The sequence below is a fragment of the Carcharodon carcharias genome, chromosome 5 (genome assembly GCF_017639515.1).
Source record: "Carcharodon carcharias isolate sCarCar2 chromosome 5, sCarCar2.pri, whole genome shotgun sequence".
Classification (NCBI taxonomy): Eukaryota; Metazoa; Chordata; class Chondrichthyes; order Lamniformes; family Lamnidae; genus Carcharodon; species Carcharodon carcharias.
The window spans coordinates 132,371,558-132,393,694 of NC_054471.1; the positions used below are offsets into that span (position 1 = coordinate 132,371,558).

At 41.9% G+C, this 22,137-nt stretch overlaps 1 protein-coding gene across 1 annotated transcript in view; it reads right to left on the reverse strand.

The window, feature by feature from the left end:
• Positions 1 to 2,437: 2,437 nt before the first annotated feature.
• The window catches only part of slc35f1 (solute carrier family 35 member F1), a 455,916-nt gene continuing 436,216 nt past the window's right edge, over positions 2,438 to 22,137 (reverse strand). Inside the window, exon 8 of the mRNA XM_041188566.1 lies at positions 2,438 to 3,500. Within this exon, the coding sequence (XP_041044500.1) occupies positions 3,276 to 3,500 (225 nt within the window). The 3' untranslated portion in view covers positions 2,438 to 3,275. The remainder of the gene's footprint in view (positions 3,501 to 22,137) is intronic.

The following is a 22,137-nucleotide window of genomic DNA, read 5'->3' on the forward strand; positions in this document are numbered from 1 at the left end:
AATGTGATTTCCCGCTGGCATGACGCAAGATTGGAAGGTGGCATGTGATTCCGGCGAGAAGCTAATTTAATGAGCATTGATGAGATGGTAATGAATGCAAATGGCATTCATGCCATGATGCAGCGGGATACCTGATCCGCCATTAACCCGCCATTGGGAAAATCGCAAACTACTTTTACACCAGGTTTCCGACTTTTTGCCTTCCGCTAGATTCTCTGCTCCCACCTGCCACAAAACCCGTCACAGGCAATATGACAATTCCTCATTACTGAGCAGGAATCCCTACCTAGTTATAGTTTCTAATGAACTTTGCAGCCATCACCTTCTTTGGTAGATTTTAACTTTGTACAAGAGTGTAAAATTTGCTATAATGAATTGGCTGCCTATTTAATGTTTCTGCTGATTTGCATTTCTATAGACTCTTACACCATGGATCTATTTCTACACTTTTAATGCAATCACTGGCCTTTAATGCTAGCTTTGTAGTTACACCTTTCGGCGTGGTATTGAAATGGATATTCCAGGTTGTACTGACCTTCAAGATATAAATAAACCATTTAGAGTCAGTCATAGATTAGTAGGTGACAGAAGGAGGCCATTCAACTCATGCTAGCTCTCCGCAGAACAGTGCAATCAGACCCATTCCCCCATTCGCTCCTTGCAGCCCTGCAATTTTGACTCAAATGCCCATCCAATTTCCTCTCGGAATCATCGGTCATCTCAGCTTCCACCACCTCTATCGGTGGTACCAGTCGCTGCAAAATAAAGTTTCTCCTCATATCCTCTGCTGTATTTCTTGCCCAACAGCATAAATCCCCTAGTCCTTGCACCATCAGCTAATGGGAACCGTTTTCTACATCTAATCCTATCATAATCTTGTACCTCTAATAAATCTCTCCTCAATCAGTTATAGAGTTAATAATTCATATTACATCTGTGCAGCAGTACTAGATTGGCACTGGAGATGGACAATGTTGAGAAATTTAAGTGAGAAAGATAAATTATTGGCATAGGGAGAAATTAAATAGGGTATAATCTCTGAGGGTCTTTTCTGCCACCTTGACAGGGGGGAGGATCCCTTGAGCGATTCCGTTGGGAGCACCTTGCTCCTGCTAGGATAGATTGAAGAAGCTGGGGCTGTTCACCTTAAGATAAAGTGGAGAGGAGATTTGATTGAGGTGTTCAAAGTCATGAGGGGTCCAGACAGAGAGAAATTGCTCCCATTGGCGAAGGTTTGAGAACCAGATGTCACAGGTTTAAAGTGATTGGTAAAAGAGCTCAGTGCGACATTAGGAGAACTGTTTTACGCAGTGAGTGATTACAATCTGGAATGCACTGCTTGAGAGGATGAGTGGAGACAAATTCAATCATGTCTTTCATTGGATAATTATCTGAAGAAAAAATAATTGCAGTGCTATGGGAAAGGGCAGGGGATTGATTGTGGCTGAATTGCTCTTACAGATAGCTGTGCTGAATGGCCTTTTCCATGCTCTACCCATTCTCTATATTCTATATTCCAGTTCCTAAAGATGTGTTTGTTATGATAGGCAGATAAATAATTTACTTCTAAAAATTATTGCTGTTGATAGCACTACCAACTCTGGTATATCTATTTAAGACTGATCTAGACAGCAGTTCAAAGCTAGCAAGCATGATTAAACTATGTACATTATTTCTTAAAATAAAATTCTTTAACTTTCTGACTAACCTACGCTTTAATCTGGTTTGCAGAAATCTTTGTTGATTAATTCCATTTTAATCTCTTCCAATAATGCTGCAGCTCAGAAAAACAGAACAAACATTGTGTAGTTTATTTTTAGTGACAAACTTTGTTTCTTCCTTTTCCCTGTTGTATATACTCATGGCTACAGCCATTTGTCTGCATATATTCTTATTTAACTTGGAGTAAGTAGGAAATAGACCCCCCTTCTATGAATTGTCATTGGTGCTCTGTAGCTCAACTAATAGGATTATATTTCCTATGGGGTGACAGTGGTGACATTTGTCTTTCCATTTTGGAACAAATAATTCAATTTACATGTGGTTGATTGACTTAAGTGTTAGCTGTTATTGGTGATTGAATCTATAAAGGCAATAATGCCTATTGAGAACCTCAACTGTGGAATATTTTTTGAGGCTATTAACAATGAGAAGCAAATCATTCAATTAACCAAAAACATAACTAAGCGCTCCCATTTTGCACAGATAAACACATTAGCCAAAAATACACCATGTATTTTCACACTGATATTTTGTCAAATTAGCAATTATCCATAAAATCCAATCACTGATTCATGATCATTCCTAGTGTTGGTTGATTTAAGTTACTGTCAATTGCAGTTTTAATAGAGGAAACACTGAAAAATGATGCCCGCAGCCTGTTTTTCTAAAACAGCTTTGTTGAGTGATCATTGCAAGTAGTAGACAGGAGTCCATGTTGTGATATTATCTTTCATAAAGCATTTATTTGAAAACATCATACAGGCATTACATTGCCACAGCCAGTCCATAAAGAGCATGCAGATATCAAAAAGATAAAGGGCTTCTTTCAGTTGAACTGTGCAGTTTTTGGTTTGTTTTCTTGTAATGGTGTTGAGTTTAACTGTATTATGTTATTATCTTTTCTTTATTTAACAGTAGATTTCTACCCATGGGGTACAGTCCATACTTATTGTAATCTAACTGTGAAGAATACTAATTGTTAAAGCAACACAAAGGTACTACACAACTTGTCAAAATGTTAACAGCACAAGTTAGCAAATTCTAAACTATACAATCGCCCATCTTAGATTGACGCAGGTTCAGAGGTCATATAATGGCGTTTCATATAGAAAGATAACATCACCCTTTAAATGACTTCTTAGATGGCCTTAACTTTGAAACATTTATGTGCAAAAAGATGGGAATGACTGGAAATGAGAAAAAATACAGTGCATATTTAAACTCAGTTAAAATCCCCTTATTCCCATACAGTGGTAGTGATATATAGACTATATTATAAAAATGTTTTAGATGGCACTTTTTAAACCATCAATTGATTGCAATCCACTTAAAAACTCTTAGTCAGTGAACTGACACATTAAACCCAATTGTTTCAAATAACAATTTACTAAACTCTACAATTAGTAAAAAGAATTCTAGAAATTTGGTTTGAAAAATAAATATTAAAATGTAGTAAACCAAAAATAGGGGGAATGAGGTGATGTAAACAAAAAAAAATCCAGGAATGTAAAATAAAGCCCATTGAAGTGCTAGGATGCATTTTCAGTGCCTCCTCATGAAACTCGGACATGGGCCTCCTCCTCAGTCTCCTGTCCTAGGCTGGAATATGTGACTGATGGCTCCACTTGTCCAGTGGTTGGTATCTCGACTACTGGGCCTGCAGGGTTACGAAACTGCTTGTATACACGTGGATCTTGGGCCACGTATGTGGAAGTGGAAGAGTAGAAGATTAATCCAAGAATTATTGTGAAAAAAGACAGAAGGTAGAGTCCTGAAAACTAAAGAGAGTAAAACATGAGATTAATTAATATTAGGATGCATGAAGTATAAAGCATTGAGAAAATAACAAGCATCTCATGGATATTCAATTTATGCATCTAGAAGGTCACAATGTTATAGTACAACTATGTGTTACAGTTCAGAATGAGCTTAGTATTGAAACGGTATATTTTGCAATGGCTTTTAAATTATGTCCTGCAAAAAATGTAGCAACAGAAATTTGACTACATGTTTACAACCAAGTTGACAATATATTTAGTCATTTGCATTAGTCAAAATGCTAACTGGATTTTGATTTCCATCATTTTGAATCAACTGAATGTTAAATTTGCCTTTGTTGTCCTTACATATGTTTTATCAAGAAGATTGTGAACCACTCACACTGATTGCAAATATTATTCATTTTCTTTACTATGGAGCCAAAACATGGCCACAATATCCAATCATCTTTCAAAATTGCAAAATCTTCCTGTTATATGGCTTTCTTCCTGACCTTTTTGCTCAACTTACACAAAAAAGTTATCCAGTGCATTTCAGGGATTTTGTTTGCGACCATATTACAGTCCACAATGAAACAGAAATATATCAACTGAGTTGCACATATCCTGTAACAAGTCACACAACTCCAGGGGCAGTAATTTTGACCTTGTTGGGCAGCCTCGGCGGGGGAGGGCGGGGTGCAGTTGGGAAGCTGACCGCCACCTGCGATCGGGGCTGGGCCGTGATTTCACACTGGTGGGCCAATTAAGGCTCGCCCAGTGTGAAATGCAAGCGGCAGTGCTCAGCGCTGCCTGTGTGGGGGTGGGGAGGAGGGCGAGTGCAGAACTTAGCACATGCGAGCAAGCGCGCACTTGAAAATTTCCCTGAGGCACAGAGCTGCCTCAGGGAGATGAACAGTTTTTTAAAAAAAAAAATAAAGAATTTAAAAATGTTATAAAACATGTCACCTCTTGTGACTCTGTCACATGAGCAGGAGCATGTTATAAATGAAATTTAAAATGTTTTATTTTATTTTTCTTTGCTTTGTTGTTAGAAACCTCTCATCCCGCCCGTAGATGAGGTTTCCTAAAAAGTGCAAAGGCTATTTGGCCTTTTCACCTGCCTGCCAACCGTAAGGTTGGACAGGCAGCGGAAAGTATAAGTTACTTATCTTTTTGATGGCCTTAATAAGCCTTTTAGTTGTCTGCCGGTGTGCTGCCAACATCCCGTGTGTGCCCGCCAAACGAAATATCACACGACTGCCCACATCATAAAATGTTGGGAAAGGGCAGTTGGGTTGGAGTGGGCAGCCTAATTTTTTAAATGATCTTTTCAAGGGCAGGAAGAAAATGGGGGATTCTATCTTCAAAACCTACCCTTTGTCTAATTGCTTTAGAGCTAAAGTGTTGGCGTTAGAGGTACAAACTTGAAACCTGGTCAGATGCTGGTCAGAAACCTCCAGATGCTGTTGCATCTTACAACATTTTCCATTTTTATTTCTAACATAGTTCAGTGTAGTGCAAATCCTTAGCCTTGATTTATATTTAATCCTATCACCTGATTTTAATCAGTAGTCCCTCTAGCCACATAAATGAGACTATCTCACGAAAGGAAAACTTGGTATTATCGTAAGCCTTTCCCACAGGTGGTTGCTTCTTCTAATAAGTGACTGTAGAGCAGCAGTGCCAACAGTCCTGGAAAAATCTGTGACACACACTGGGCTGCATTTTACATGTCCTGCTGGGTGTGGTTTTGGCAGGGGGCCACATAAAATAGGGCAGGGGTGCTTGCCTCATCATCTTCCCATTCACCCCAGAGCTCATCCCCATAATATGGGATTGGGGTGGGGGATAGTTAATCAAGGGTCAATTAAGCTTGTTACCAAGCCAATTTACCCCAATAACACACTGCCCACATCATAAAATGTTGGGAAAGGGCAGTTGGGTGGGAGTGGGCAGCCTAATTTTTTAATGATCTCTTCAAGGGCGGGAAGGAATTGGGGGTTTCTATCTTCAAGGGCTACCCTTTGTCGAACAGGGGACGTGCCCCCTCCCCCCCACCAAGATAAAACCCCCGTAATTTCTCGCTATCCACCCACATCCTTAAACCCTCCCCTCACCTCTCCTTGATCTGCTCAAACCCTCCCTGCTCAAGACCCTCGACTAACCTGTTTCTGGGAATCCATAGGCATTTTCCTCCGTCTTTTGCAGTCCCAATAGCGCACACTAACACGCTTTTGGCACTGCCAGACAATTGGATTGAGGGGTGGACGTCCCACTCTGCCCTTGTTTAGCCTGTCTGCAGAGCATTATGTCTATGGAGTGGGCCGGTGTGGAGTGGGTCAGCTCCATGCCGACTTTGCTTTCAGGGTGTTTGGGTGGGCGGGGGGGGTGTGGGGGCGAGCAGTCGGCCTTCTCAGGAAAGGGAAGGACCATGATACTAGGAGGCAACAATGTAAATTTAAAGAATAAAGTAAAGGGAAGTCGTTACAGATATATTGAATAGTTACAGCACAGAAGGAGGCCATTCAATCCTTCGTGCCATGCAAATCATCTCGTTCCACATCAGTGCCCTTCCCGTAGCTCTGCAAATTCTTTCTCTTCAGCTAATTATCCAGTTCCCTTTTGCAGAACATGATTGACCCTGTCTCCACAAGGTAGTGCATTCCAAATCCTAAACATTTGCTGCATAAAAAGGTCTTCCTCATGGCACCTTTGTTTTTTTTTTGCCAATCACCTTAAATCTGTGTCCTCTGGTTCTTGACCCTTCTGTCAATGGGAACATTTTCTCTCTGTCTACTTTGTCCAGATCTCTCATGATTTTGAGTACCTCCACCAAATCTCCTCCCAACCTTCTTTTCTCAGAGAAGAACAGCCCTAGATTCTCCAATCAATTCATGTAACTGAAATCCCTCATCCCTAGAACTATTCTTGTAAATATTTTCTGCTCCTTTTCCAATGCCTTCCCATCCTTCCCAAAGCGTGGTGCCCAGAATTAGATACGATACTCCAGTTGAGGCTGAACCAGTGTTTTATAAAGCTTGTACTCTGCCTCTATTTATAAAAACCACAATGCCATATGCCTTATTAACCATTTTCATAACCTATCCTGCCACCTTCAATGATTTGTACACATGTTGCTCTGCCCTTGCACCCCTTTTAGAATGATGTCCTTTATTTTATATTGCCTTTCCTCATTATTCTTACCCAATTGTATTACTTCACAACTGCCTGCATTAAATCTCATCTGCCATATGTCCACCCATTCACCAGTCTGTCTATGTCTTCTTGAAGACTATCTCTACCATCCTCACAGTTTACAACACTTACAAGGGCTGAATCTTTAGCTCAGTGGGCGGGCACGCGCCCGACCGAGTGTAAATCGATGCGCGATATTTCAGTGGGTGGAAGCGTGCCGGAGTCACCAGCGTACCCGCCGACAATTAAAAGGTCTATCAAGGCTACTTAAAAGATAATTAGAAGAAACTTTTCACTGCCTGTCCAACCTTACAGTTGAAGTGGCCAAGCAACCTTTGTACTTTTTGGAAGTATCATCCAGGCGCGGGATAAGGTTTCCAACAGCAAATAAAAATAAAGTAAAATTTAAAAAATTTATTTAATAACATGTCCCTGTTCATGTGACAGAGTCATGTGACATGTTTCATAATATTTTTCGCATTTATATATTTTATTTCGAAAACTGTTCATCTCCCTGAGGCAGTTCTGTGCCTCTGTGCGGTTTTGAAGCATGCACTCATGTGCATGCACGGAGTTCTCGCTTGACCTCCTCCTTCCGGCTGCCGCTCACGTTTAGATTGTGGGAAACCAACCGCCCCTGCTGAGCCCACCCAACTAGGGCAAAATTCTGCCCCAAATTTTGTGTGATCTGCAAATTTTGAAATTGTGCCCTGTGCACCCAAGTCCAGGTCATTAATATAGATCAAGGTCTGGATTTTTAGGTTGGCAGGTGGGCGCGATCGGCGGGCCTGGGGTCAGCTGGGGAATGGACCACCAACAGTGATCGGCTCCCGATCGCAATTTCACACTAGCTGGCCAATTAACGGCCAGCCAGCAGGAAGCGTGCGCTGAGAAGTTTGGTGCTGCCGGGATGGGGGTGGGAAGAGGGCGAGCGATGACGTCAATGTGGGCATGGGCCAGCCCTGGGGGAAAGTTCCTTGAAGGCAGAGAGATGCCTCAGGGATGTGAAGACCTGAAAAATCAAAAATAAAGATCTCAGAAGCTGAAAGAAAGTGTCCGTGCATCATAATCAATCGCTTTCATGAAAAAAATAAAAGCCGCCTGGCCGATTCGCCCGTTCACCAAACGTAAGGTTGGACAGACCTTGGAAAATTGGAGTCAATTGCTCCGTTAATGGGCTTAATTGCCCTCTTAATTGTTGGCAGGCGCGCTTCACGCTCACCTGATGTCATCTCGCGCAAATTCATGACCAATTGTGTTGGGCATGTGCCAGCCCGACCAGCGTAAAATTCTGCCCCAAGAAAAACTGTAGTCCTAGTACTGGTCTCTGGGGAACCCCACTATATACCTTCCTCCAGTACGAAAAACAATCATTCACTGCTACTCTCTTTCATATCACTCAGCAAACTTTGTATCCATGCTGCCACTTTATCTTTTGTTCCATGGGCTTCAACTTTGCTGACAAGCCTGTTACATGGCACTTTATCAAATGCTTTTTGGAAGTTTGAAAGCATCATCCTCATCAAACCTCTTTATTGCCTCATCAAAGACGACAATCAAATGAGTTAAACACTATTTGCCTTTGTAAATCTGTGCTGGCTTTCCTTAATTAATCCATATTTGTCCAAGTGACTGTAAATTTTCTCCGAAAATATCCTTCCGAAAAGTTTTCCAACTACTAAGTTAAACTGACTGGCCTGTAGTTGCTCAGATTATCCTCACACCCTTTGTGGAACAAGGGTGTAACATGTGCAATTCTCCAGTCCTCTGGCACCACCCCAGTATTGGATGATTGGAAGATTAAAGCCACTACTCCACAATTTTCACCCTTCCTTCCCTCAAGATCCTCAAATGCATCTCACCCATTCCTGGTGACATCAAATCTAAGTACAGCCAGTCTATCTAATACCTCCATTTTATTAATTTTCAGCTGATTAAATATCTCAACAACCTTTTCATTCACTGTGACTTTGCCAACATCTTCTTCCTTGGTAAAGACAGATGCAAAGTGTTCATTTAGTACCTCAGCCATGCCCTCTGTCTCCCTGCGTAAAATCCTCATTTTGGTCCCTAATCGGCTCCATACCTCCAATCTTTTTCCCACTTGTCTTGAAGACATTAGCTCATGCTGGGATACAGTCCCACAAAGGCTGTCATCCCTGCAACTTGTTAGCTAAGTGAGCATTCTTCACGCCTTCACCCAGTTAGTGAATGCTGTTAAGACTATATTGCGATCCACTTCAGTCTAGTTTGATCCTATTCGCATCCATATACAAATCTGGAGGTGGTGGATAGACTGCCCAATCTGGTTTCCAATGATTAGCCAGTCTGATTCAGTGAGGTTTCCATCTCCACCACAGTTGATGGTTATCTACCCCATGTACTTCTCAGCAGAGTCACTAAGTAAGCAATCAAGAGCAGGAATGGCGGTTGACTTGAACTCTTTCTGGCTGAGAGGGGCTGGGACCAACTATAGCATTTCAACTGTTGGCTGGTTGGGATCAGCTAATTAAGCATAGACCAGAGATCAAATTTGTTATTGTCCTAGTGTGTAAGTCTCTGTTCACCCACCCACTTACTAGGCACTGCAATAACCCAATAAGCTATTGAAGGAGCTCAGCATAAAAGATTAAACCAATAACACATTGGTAAAGGGAAGTAACAAACTTGTCAATCAAATAATTAAATAATAGTCTGATTTCAGTAGCTATACTAAAATGTTTGCAGTTTTTTCTCATGCTCAACACAAACAGCAATACTTTTCCATCTACTCAATGTAAAATCTTTCATAACTAGAGTTTTTTGGTTAGCTTTCAAGAACAAATTACAAATACCACAAAGCGATTCATATTCCAATAATGAAAGGAGCTTTGTTCCAAATTTTTGTTTCATGTTCTACAAGGACGTGAGCTCTCCACTCCCACAGCATGTATTTCACTGATAATTCATCTAGATAACTGAAGCTGAACTACATTTTCTTAGTCTAGTTAATCTCCATAAACCACATTCTTCACTCCACCTTGAGATTTTCTTTGTTCTGAATTGGAATAAATTGAAGAAAGAATATATTAAATGAAAAGTGCTGACGTAGGCCATTTTGAACTAAAAGTTGTTTAATCTGTCATTACATTTTTGCTTCAAGCCAAATTTTCTTATTTTATCTCACAAGCAGTCACCTCAAAATCGGGCAGGTGTGCTTCTTCTAATTAATCCCTGTGCATCACTTTGGCCTCCAATTTTCTCTTGGTTGAATATTCTGCTAGTAATGCAGTTTTTTTAACCAAATTCCTGTTTTTCACATAAGCACTGAGTATCAGAAGGTTCATTGACCATGGAGTATCACAACTACAGCCCTGATTTTAAATTCCCACAACTTGGCAAGTTAAAATAGTGGTGTCAGTAACCAGGACTGATCTCACTTCCTTCTCAGTGTGTCACATAATAGACTGCTGTTCAAACAGGCAAATAAGATACCCATAGGAAGGCATCGGTATCCTTTTTTAAATATGCAGAATGGGTCTAGTGATGTCCTGAGGATCTGATCTGGAACATCGACCAGTGGATTGAGCGATGTGGTGTGTTGGCTTCATGTCAGGCAAAACCTGCAGGAACTGTAACTTAAGCCAAAAGGCATCTTTGAAATTTATTTTTCAGATTTCCTTGTGGACCAGGATCACAGATAGACACCCTGCCCTTGCCATCACCAATCGCAAACAGACATAGTCCCTGGGCCTAATGGTAGACACACACCACCCATCCATTCCCCTCACCCCCTGTCCCCGATTGCACAGATGGACACCCCAACCACCCTCTCACCTGTCGTACACAGATATCAGCCTTCATTGCACACAGACGCTCAACAGTCCTGGTCACAAACAGAAATCCCCTTACTGGCCCCAATCCCTGACATCACTCCTGCAACCACCCCCACTCCCCAACAACAGCCCTCCACCCTCCCCCCACCGCATTCAGGCCCTAATCATAAGCAGACGCCATCTGCTGCTCTAATCACAGCAAGACCCCTGCAATACTCCCCACTCTCGCAGTCACAAACACAAAAACTCACCAACTAGTTGGAACCATCCATGTGGTCCCTGGCTGAGGCCTGCTACAAGGTTAATGAACTCTCGATCTGCTAGGAGACTGCAGCATTTTGCTGAAGTGACGTAATTCCATTAAAGGTTGGCAGGGTCTCCACTTCCCAATCTGGTCAGAGTTTTCGGCCAATCATAGCCACCGCCACCGCACACTTCCCTTCTCCTCATTAATATTGGGGCCAGTAGCTGAGGTCATGTATGACCGCCACAAAAGTACATTTTTTCCAGTATGCAGGTCACAAGATAACAATCAAAGCTGGTCGCTCTCCTCCCAGCACAGAAGCTCTGAGGCCAATTATACCATAACCAGTTATCGGAGCACAGATTCAGGATTGAACCTGAGACCTGTGGCTCAAGTGCCACATCATGTAGTGTACTTACCCACAGAGCCATCATAACATTTGCGCTTTCCTATTCTTTCTTACTGTTAGTCATGTTGTGAGTGCCAGTTGGAAATGCAAGAAAACTTTCTTTCTAAACAGTTGAAGGAATCATGTGGATTTGGTAACTGCTTCCTTACCCCTTTGACTCACAGATGGCATGTCTGAACTCCCTTTGATAAGGCAAACAAAAGTGACTGAATTCACTAGCCAGATGAAAAAACACATCTTCGGGTTTTCTTGCGCACGTGGCAGGCCAACCCTAAGACTCAAAGCTCACAAACGTTTGGATGCAAATACAGTGCTGAACTGCTTCAGCTATCAGGTTCCTTCTGTATTTCGATATTTTTCTGTGCACTGGAAGAATTGTAATTGGGAGTGCAACACTCAAACACTTGAGAGGTTATGTGGAAGTACAGTACATGGAAGTAGGTCAACATTATGGCATCTGAGGTCAAACATTTTATACAAAACCTATATAGTTGAAGTCCCACAGATTAAGGGACAAAGCAATTAGACTCACAGAATACAGTTCATTCACATCCAATCCGGTAAAAGTAATCAGTATTTGTCATGTTTATTTAAAGTGATTTGAGTGGGTTTAATAAAATCTGATTTGACTTTAAATTACATGGACATTTGTGCCATTAAAAAATACAGGTTAACTGGAAGTATCAGATTTTCCTTTTTGGGACAGAGTAGGAGTGGGGTAGACTTGTGTCTGTCATTCTAACTTTGCCCTGACCTGATACATTTCACTGATGTACAGTGTCCTTCCAGTAGGATTCCTACTCTCGCACCCAGCTGCGAATTCCTGGCAGTGTTGCAATGGGAACACTGCTGCAGCACCAAGGAAAGTGGCTAGGCCTTTACAGGGATCAAATAGCCCCAGAGATCAAGAGGGCAGCAGCTTTTTATGCTTGGCAGATACTAACCCGAAACAATTAATTAAGTGGGAGTCTGCAGAGTGAATTGGAGTAGGTTCTGAATCTCCGACCTATACTTCCATTAAGTCTAGTTCTACAACAGAAGTGCAATTTCCAAAATAAAATGTCACCTGTATCAGTTTACAGACCGCCATTTCCTGATGTCTGCTATCATTCTCCCTGTCTTCTACTACCCCACAGTCATCATCACTTACACATGGCGGTTTTGATGACTTGAAGAAACTTGGTCAACAGGTGAGAAGTCACCAGCGGTTTTATACAACGGGTGGAAAGTGGCAGCCAGCAATAGTCTTGGCTGGGACACAGGAGGGAAATTGGGGGTTTAGTGTACGTTGGCTTCACAGCCTGCTTTTGTGTTATTCTCAGTCATTATTACATAGAACAACCGGTCCATGTCTTTTCCTACTGTAGCCTCGTTACCACTCTCCCTCACCACCTCCAGTGGCCTTGGTGTCACCTCACACCTCCCAGCCCTCGTGCAGCCTTGCACTCACATCCACCTGACCTTGGTGTCACCTCACTCCTCCTGGCACCCGTGTAGACTCTCTCTCCTTGGCCTTGGTGTCACCTCACTCCTTCTGGTCCCAGTGCAGCCTCGCTCTCCTCAGCCTTGGTGTCACCTTGCCTCCCCCAGCCCCAGTGCCACCTCACTCATCCCAGTCCCAGTGCAGCCTCGCTTCCCCAATCCCCAAGTGTAGCCTCACTCCCCCTGGGTGTAGCCTCACACCCCCACAGGTGTAACCTTGCACCCCCCAGCCCCGGTGTCACTTCACTCCTGCTCATCCTTGGTGTGACCTCACTCCCCCCAGGAATAGCCTCACTCACCCGAGCCTTGGTGTCATTTTGCTTCACCAGCCACAGAGTCACCTTGCTCCCTCCAGCCTTGGTTTCACCTCACTCCCCCCTGCACCTACCAAACCTGGTCTCTCTCCCCACTGCCTTATGCTGGATATATTCCAGCCGTGCCAGTGTGGAGGAGGCAGCAGGAGTTGTTTCTGAAACAGTCCAAGAAATGGCTATCCTTCTCCAGCTTCATCAAAGATCATCCTTAGTGATATCAACCACTGTGCCTTGTCTTTGAAGGATATTCTCTGTAACTACACTGAAGAAGAGTCATATGGATCGAAACGTTAGCTGTGTTTCTCTCACCGCAGATGCTGTCAGACCTGCTGAGTTTTTCCAGTATTTTCTGTTTTTATTTCAGGAACAAAAGGGTGTCAGTCTCTGGGATTTACTTGGAGCCCATGTTAACGAATACTGGATCTTCTCAGGACTGTGTACTTTCACCTTTGCTTTTCATCCTTCACATGAATGATTATCGATCAGAGCACAATGACCCTGATGTACACTAATGATATGGTACTTGTGAGTCTCATAAGGAATAATGAAGTAAACTATTGGAACTCAGTGGGGAAGTTTGTCAAATGGAGTAATAACAATTCTCTTAAATTGAATGAAAATAACACAAAAGAACTAGTTATAGATTTTGGGAAAGAGCCAAGTTCCCATAATGGTTCATAACGTGACAATGTAATAGTTACGAAATACAAGAATATGGGTGTCAAAGTAGATGGTAAGGTGAATTGGAGGGAACAAATATGGTGGCCAAGGGATATACATGATTATACTACTTCAGAAAATTTAAGTCCTTTCGAGTAGATCCCACAATCATGAAACTCTTCTCAGCGACTATAGTTGAATGTGCTATCCTTTGTGGATGTCTCTCCTGTTACTGTTGCCTAAGGAAAGTAGACTCTTCAAGGGTGCAGGGATTATTGAGCCAGGCAGGAAGGGTGTTTGATGAGTAGATCTTTCTTGATAAAATCTGCTCTCTAAGAATTTTGGCAGAAGTTGAGTGTCATGAACAATGAGAATCACCCCTAGTCTCAGTATTGCTGTTCAATGCATTTAGGGAAAAGGCTACAATCCCTGAGATGTAGGAAAAAATTGGTTCCTGAACTCTTTGGACCCTTGTTTATAAGAACTTTTAACAGGAGTTTGATGCATGGATGAGGATCATTCATAGTGGGACTCTCTGACAGATTATTTTAATGCACTGGAATAATTTTAACTGAAGTTAGACCTCTGTAATTGGGTAATTTTCTTTTTATTGTTACTATTCATATATATGTAATTGTTTTTAATAAATGAGTAATGTACCTGAAATGAATCTCCGTTATGGAAAATAAATTGAAATTGAAATTGAAAATTGAAATTATCTACCTCTTCCCACCCTGTCTTCAGATTAATCCCTGCCTATTCCCTCAAGTATACATTAAGCTTTCCCATAAATATACAAATGCTATCTGCTTCAATCACCTTCTAGGGCAGCTGTTCCACATTCTCATCTCTCTCTGTGCAAAGAAAAATTCCTTTGTTAATGGATATCTTATGGGCAGAATTTTGCCCTCGACGTGCAGGATTAGAGGGGCTGGGCGGAGGCAGTTGGGAAGCTGACCGTTGCCCGCGATTGGGCCCAGAAGGCAATTTCACACTGGTGGGCCAATTAAGGCCTGCCCAGCGTGAAACACGAGCGGCAGCGCTCAGCATTGCCTGTACAGGCAGGAGGAGGAGGGCGAGCCGGGCGAGCGTGACCTTCGCATATGCACCCGAGTGCGCTACATTATCTCCCAGAGGCAGAAAACCACCTCAGGGAGATGAAGCATTTTCAAAAAAAATTAAAATTTTATAAATGTTATGATATATGTCCCTTCACATGACTCTGTCACATGAGCAGGGACATGTTATTAATAAAAAAATTAAGTTTTTACTTGCTTTTGGAAACCTCATCACGCCTGTGGATGAGGTTTCCAAATAAGTGCAAAGGCTGCTTGACCTTTTCGCCTGCCCGCCAACTGTAATGTTGGACGTGCAGTGAAAAATTTATTTTAATTAACTTTTTAATGGCCTTAATAGGCCTTTTAATTGTTGGCAGGCGCACTGCTGACTCCAGCGCGCGCCCGCCGACCGAAATATTGCGCAAGTGTGCGATGACATTGGGACACACACCCAACGTCATCACACATCATTTTACACTCAGCCGGGTCGGGCGCACACCCGCCCGCCGAGCTAAAAATTTTACCTTACATGTATGTCCCCTGTTCTAGATTCACCCACAACTGGAAAAATTTTCTCCATGTTAATATTATGAAGGGTTTTCTAGGATTAAAGATTTAAAAAGATATTCCTCTCGGGATAAAATTAACAGTTGCGAATTAGCTAAGGCAAGCCAATACAGATTTGTTAAAGGTCAATCATCTTTAAGTAACTTGATTGAGCTTTTTGATGTGGTAGCAGAGATGGTTGATGATGGTAATGGGATTTATGTGATGTATATGGACTTTCAATGGGCTTTTGTTAATGTGCCACAGAAGAGGTTTGTCAGCGAAGTTGAGGTCCATGGAATTAAAGATACACTGGCAGCACAAATACAGAGTTGGCTGAGTGACAGGAAGCAGAGAGTAATGGTAAAATGCTTGCTTTTTGGATTGGAGGAGGTATATACTGGTGTTCCCCAGGGGTCAGGTCTGGAACTACTGCTTCTATTGATATATTAATGACTTAATATATTAAGTTAATATATATTCATACATATCATCTATACAGAGCACAATTTCAAAATATGCAGATGACACAAAACTTGGAAGTATTGTGAACTGTGAGGAGGATAATGATAGACTTCAAGTGCACATAGGCTAGTGGAATGGGTGGACACATGACAGATGAAATTTAATACAGAGAAATATGAAGTAACACATTTTGGTACAAAGAACAAGGAAAGGCAATATAGATGTCTGATAGAGATGTTCAAAATCGTGGGGATTTAGACAGAGTGGTAGAGAGAAACTACCCTTAGCTGGAGGTGTTGAGAACCACAGGACAAAAAAATTACGGAACTGGTAAAAAAATCAACAACAATGTCACAGAAGTATAATAATTCTCATAATATTATTGTGATTTATTGTAAAAGTAGGCAAATAGTAGGGTTTGGATCATTTCTGTGTGTGTGTGTGGGATTTAATTGAATTGGAGACAGCTGGTCTGGCGGCTTTGACTCATTAAAAGAAGCTAGGTTTGAAATGCTAAATGCGTGAACATGGCTGAAGTTTTAGAATGTAAGGTGAGAAGAATTAGCATTTTTAAATAGATGATAGGATGTTGCACCTAGCCAGAGAAGCTAAGTCAAGCAGTGTGTTTATTGATGTTATTGATAATATTAGCACCATGAAATGATTTATATTATGAGAAAGGTAAAGTTCCAAAGACATATGGGAACAATGGAATTTGCATTAAAACGGAGAAACATGTATAAAGAGACTGAGGTTATGTGTTAGAGAAGGCATTACAAGATCTATCATAAGTGTGAAAAGCCTCCAGTATTTGTGCAGAAAGCCTGCTGTTTACAGAAGCTGAAGCTGGCAAAAGCCACTTTGAATTTTACTGGTTTTCTCTCCACAGATGCTGTCAGACCTGCTGAGTTTTTCCAGCTATTTTTGTTTCTGTTTTGAATCTTACTGTCCAGGGTTGACTCTATGAAGGATTCTGATGAAGAGTCATATGGACTCGAAACATTAACTGTATTCCTCTCTGCAGATGCTGTCAGACCGGCTGAGTTTTTCCAGCTATTTTTGTTTTTGTATTGTGTTGACTTGCCTGGATCTGTTTAAATCTATTTTTTTTTACCATTGCCTTAACGGGCGTATAACTGGAAGCCAGATTAATTTGAGGTTTTAGGAGTTATTAAGGTAGTAATATGTAGGCCTATGTATGTGCTTGAAATCTTTTCTTTTGTTAATAAATGTCAATTTAGTTTTTTTAAAAAAGCTCTAGAGTCTTGGTGGACTTATCACTACTGAATTCACGGCATGCATCTTGAAATAAATACAAATTGCAAAACCGTCATGATAGTGGGATCAAGTTTCCCTCATTGATTTGATCCACTTGGCACACATCATCTGCCACGTCATACCAGGCAACATGAGAAAACATTTTTTTATGCAGTGAGTGATTAGGATCTGAAATGAGAGTGTGATGGAGGCAGATTTAATTGTGTCTTTAAAAGGGAATTGGATAAGCACCTGATTGTTTTTTTAAATGTGCAGGGTTATAGGAAAAGGGTGGGGGAGTGGAACTAGCTGAATTGCTCTTGCAGATAGCCAGAGCAGGCTTGGTGGGCTTAATGACTTTCCTCTGTGTGGTAATAATTTCTATCAAGGATTCTCTTTCTCATGGAAAATAGATACGGCATGCTCAATCTTAACTGCTACCTGCATCCTCTCAAATCTGGTAATATCTCAGTAAATGTTTTTGCCAGTCTGAGAAACTGCTCTTTAATTCTCTCTGTCGAATATTTTGAAGCCATCTTTCAATCATTCTGATATTTGGTCACTGTTTCCACTGACTCTGGCCTTTATTATGAATCCCTTATGTGGTATCTTACAGAAGACCTTCAGAAAATCCACATATACCACATCCACTGCATTGCCCTTGTCTATTCTTTCTGTTATTTCTTCAAAGAATAAGATTGGTTAAACATAATCTTCCTTTCAGAAATCCATGGTGACTATTTTTATTTATTATACTCTCCATGTTGTTGATCTTGAATTTTAGATATTAAGCTAACTTATCTACTGTTCTCAGGGTCAGTTCTAATTTCCTTACTGAAGTTTGGAATTACAATCCCTAGTACTATTTCTTCCTCTATTGTTTTTGTAATATTTGGAAACTGATGCCTCTGCATCTTCTCCCTAGTTTCTTTGAATGTCCACTGGGACAAAGGTCTTGTCCTCAAGTTTTGCTCATTTGTTTTTTTTTGCTCTTTCTGCTGCAACTGTTGTGGTGTCCCTCTTGACTTCTACAGTTATTTCTGCTTAGGCAGTGTCTTCAATGAAAACAAACAACATTCCATATCTCTGCCATTTTAGTACCATTTCCTGTGAGTTTATTATTCTTTGATTCAGTCATGGTATGTGGGTGTTGCTGGCAGAGTCAGCATTTATTATCTATCCCTAAATGCCCTTACAATGATTTCAATATGACTGAATGGCTTGCTTGGCCATTTCAGGGGACACTTAAGAGTCAACCACATTGTTGTGGTTCTGAAGTCAAATATGGGACAGATCGTGCTGGCACATTTCCTCCCCTAAAGGACGTTATTGAACTAGGTGAGTTTTTACAATCCACTAGTTTCATAATCACGATTACTGAGACTGGCTTTATCTTGCAGATTTATTTAATTAACTGAATTTAAATTCTCAGCTGTCATGATGGAATATGAACCCACAACTCTGGATCATTAGTCCAGGCCTCTGGATGACAAGTCCATAACATAACCATGATGCTACCTTACCTCTGATCATCATTTTGTATCACACTCATCCTTCAGTGGTCCTACTGTAAGACCATTGAGTTTTGATCTTGTGGCAAATACCTGTCAAGTAATCAGATAAATCCTTGCTTATCTTCTCACTAAGAAACCACCCGGCGTTTTATCACACAGTTTTAGGTCCTGGAGGAAGTGATGTCTATGTTGGTTCATCTAACTGTCTTACATTATTATCAACTTTGGATTGCACTGAGCTCACCTTACTAACACACAATTAGGATATCCATGGCTAATGAGCGAATGGATTAAACCTTTCCTGCCAAATCATCAAAGAAGGCAGATCATGTCTTATACTATTTATTGACTTCATAATAATTAAGTTATAGTTAAGATCTGTGTCTAAGACCATTGTAAATTGATGTCGTTACTCTAAGAATAGCTCAATAGATAGCTAACAAGTTAACAGCCTTGGAGAGCTAATTTACTGGATAAATTAATACCTAGATTCGGGTCAAAAACAGAATTACCTGGAAAAACTCAGCAGGTCTGGCAGCATCGGCCAGACCTGCTGAGTTTTTCCAGGTAATTCTGTTTTTGTTTTGAATTTCCAGCATCCGCAGTTTTTTTGTTTTTATACCTAGATTCGGGTGGTTAGCAATGTTCTAGAGCAGTGATCTTCAATATTTTTCAAGAAAGGACCACTTTAGCAAAAAACCTGCAATGTGAGAGCCACATCGACAACTTTACCAAATTATCATTGCTTACTACTCCTTCATGATGTAAGGTTACAGAGCGACGCATGCAACTAAAACAAAATCACATATTATACTTAAAAATACAAATGTATTTATTTAAAGCTGTGGTTACGTTCCTGAAAATCACAACTTTAAGTGAAGTGTCTTTAAGTGAATCATTGGTTCCCAAAGGAATCAATGTTAAAACTGTAGTTAGGTTCTGTAGGAACTTCCTTATCAGAGAAAAAAAATATTGAAACATTATACCATCTAAATTGCAATATTCTACATAGCTAAATTCCTGCATTGGTAAATGAAATAACTTTTATATTTTTTAACTTAATTTATTTTAAAAGAAAAATGTTACTTTCTACTTAAGCGACTTCCTGCCTGCCACTAATCTTGATTCCCAAACCTCCTGCTTTCTGATCCTCCTGGTCGGGGCAAATCATCCTCCTCCCCAACCCTCAGCATTGTGGTCTCCTCCCCTCCCCGACATTCGAGTTGTGGCCTCTTCCCCCTGTCTGAACAACCCTATCGCAGAATCTCCGACTCCCTGACACACCCTCTCTCCCTCGCCTGGACATGCGTTCCCGTTCAAAATCCCACTGCAACTCTGATGTCAGGGAGAGGGGCAGGCAGCAGTTCGGAGGTCTGGGGTAGGCCGCAACTTGGAGGTTGGGGAGTGGCGAGAGACTGCTCCAAAGTGGCACAGGACCAGTCACATGGGAAATGACATTAAAACAAATCTCGTGATGCTCAATGAGCTTACAGGAAAGGGAGAGTTGGGGGGTCGTCAGGGAGCCACACCTAGTGAGGGCGGGAGCTGCCACTGGCTTGCCGGCCTTGCAATGAAGAACACTGTTCTAAAGCTTATACAATCTTATCCTTATGAGCAACATGGTTGAATTGATCTATTTCCTTGTTTGGAATGCTGGCATTAGTTTCTAGACTGTTGAATTAATGAGTTAGGCTATCTGTTCCAGATGGATCATCTTTCAACTGGGTCAGTCATTTGGCTAAAAATTTGAAAGCCCTTGTCTTTGGACAGGAAGGATCATGATTCACGAGCAGCCCACACCCAATCCTTCGAGGCAGACAGCGGACAGCATGCAAACTTTGTGCTTTCTCCTTATTTCAGTGGCTATATGACCCATTCTGCTGGTTGGCTGAAAGCAGAGCAGCGACTTAGCAATGTGCACATTGGGGAGCACGTATTCCAACTAGCCTGCACCACTTCAAGGAAACCTCATCTCTTCAAGGAAGCTGAGTGCCTTGTGGTGCAAGTGGCTACAAGTAGAAGCTAAACAAAAGGAGCACCAGGGAAGAGAGCGGACTCTGAAGTTCACACATGCAGCACTGGAAGCCTTAGTGATTGATACGTCACTTCCTGTGACCTCTTGCCCTAGATCGTCCAGTCAGTGGCAATGCTGATAGGGAAATGGGCAGCGCAGCCATGACCATCTGATGTCCAGAGAATGGAGAAGAATCAGGGCAGGAGAGGACATTTCGTCATTTTACTGTACCAACTGCTGCATTCAGGTAGTTTTTAAAGGTTAAGTCTTTTAATGAATGAGTGTGGGTTAGTGAATGGGCAAGCTTCAGCCAGAAGTGCTGAGTGGATGATCCATCTCGGCCTCCTCCTGGGGTACCCAGTATCACAGAAGCCAGTCCTCAGCCAATTCAATTTACTCCACGTGATATTAAGAAACGGTAGAAGGCACTGGATACTGCAAAGGCTATGGGTCCTGACAAACTTCTGGCAATAGTACTGAAGACTTGTGCTCCAGAACTTGCCACTAGACAAGCTGTTCCAGTACAGCTACAACACTGGCATCTCCCTGGCTATGTGAAAAATTGCCCAGATATGTCTTGTACACAAAAAGCAGGACAAATCCAATCCGGCCGATTACCGCCTCAACATCTACTCTCAATCATCAGTAAAGTACTGGAAGGGGTCATCAACAGTGCTATCAAATGGCACTTGCTTAGTAATAACCTGCTCACTGATGCCCAGTTTGGGTTTCACCAGGGCCACTCAGCTCCTGACCTCATTACAGCCTTGGTTCAACCATGGACAAAAGAGCTGAACTCCCGAGGTGAGGTGAGAGTGACTGCCCTTGACATCAAGGCAGCATTTGACCGAGTGTGACATCAAGGAGTCCTAACAAAATTGGAGTCAATGGGAATCAGGGGGAAAACTCTCCATTAGTTGGGGTCATACCTAGCACAAAAGAAGATGGTTGTGGTTGTTGGAGGTCAATCATCTCAGTTCCAGGGCATCACTGCAGGAGTTCCTCAGGGTAGTGTCCTCGGCCCAACCATGTTCAGCTGCTTCATCAATGGCTTTCCTTCCATCATAAATTCAGAAGTGGGGATATTTGCTGATGATTGCACAATGTTCAGCACCTTTGTGACTCCTCAGATACTGAAGCAGTCCATGCCCATATGCAGCAAGACCTGGACAATAGCTAAGCTTGGGCTGATAAATGGCAAGTAACATTCACGTCACACAAGTGTCAGGCAATGACCATCTTCAACAAGAGAGAACCTAACCATCACTCCTTGACTTTCAATGACATTCCCATCACTGAATCCCCCACTATCAACATCCTGCCAGTTACCACTGGCCTGAAACTGGACTGCACTAGCCATATAAATACTGTGGCTACAAGAGCAGGTGAGAGGCTGGGAATCCTGAAGCGAGTAATTCACCTCCTGACTCCCCAAAGCCTGTCCACCATCAACCATGTACAAGTCAGGAGTGCGATGGAATGCTCTCCACTTGCCTGGATGACTGCAGAGGTTCAAGAAAGCAACTCACCACCACCTCCTCAAGGGTAATTAGGGATGGGCAATAAACACTGGCCTAGCCAACATTGCCCACATCCCATGAATGGATTTAAAAAAAAATGTGCTAGTGTATACAGAATCGGAGGATTGTGCGATTGAACAGGTGGCTTGAGAATTTGTGTAG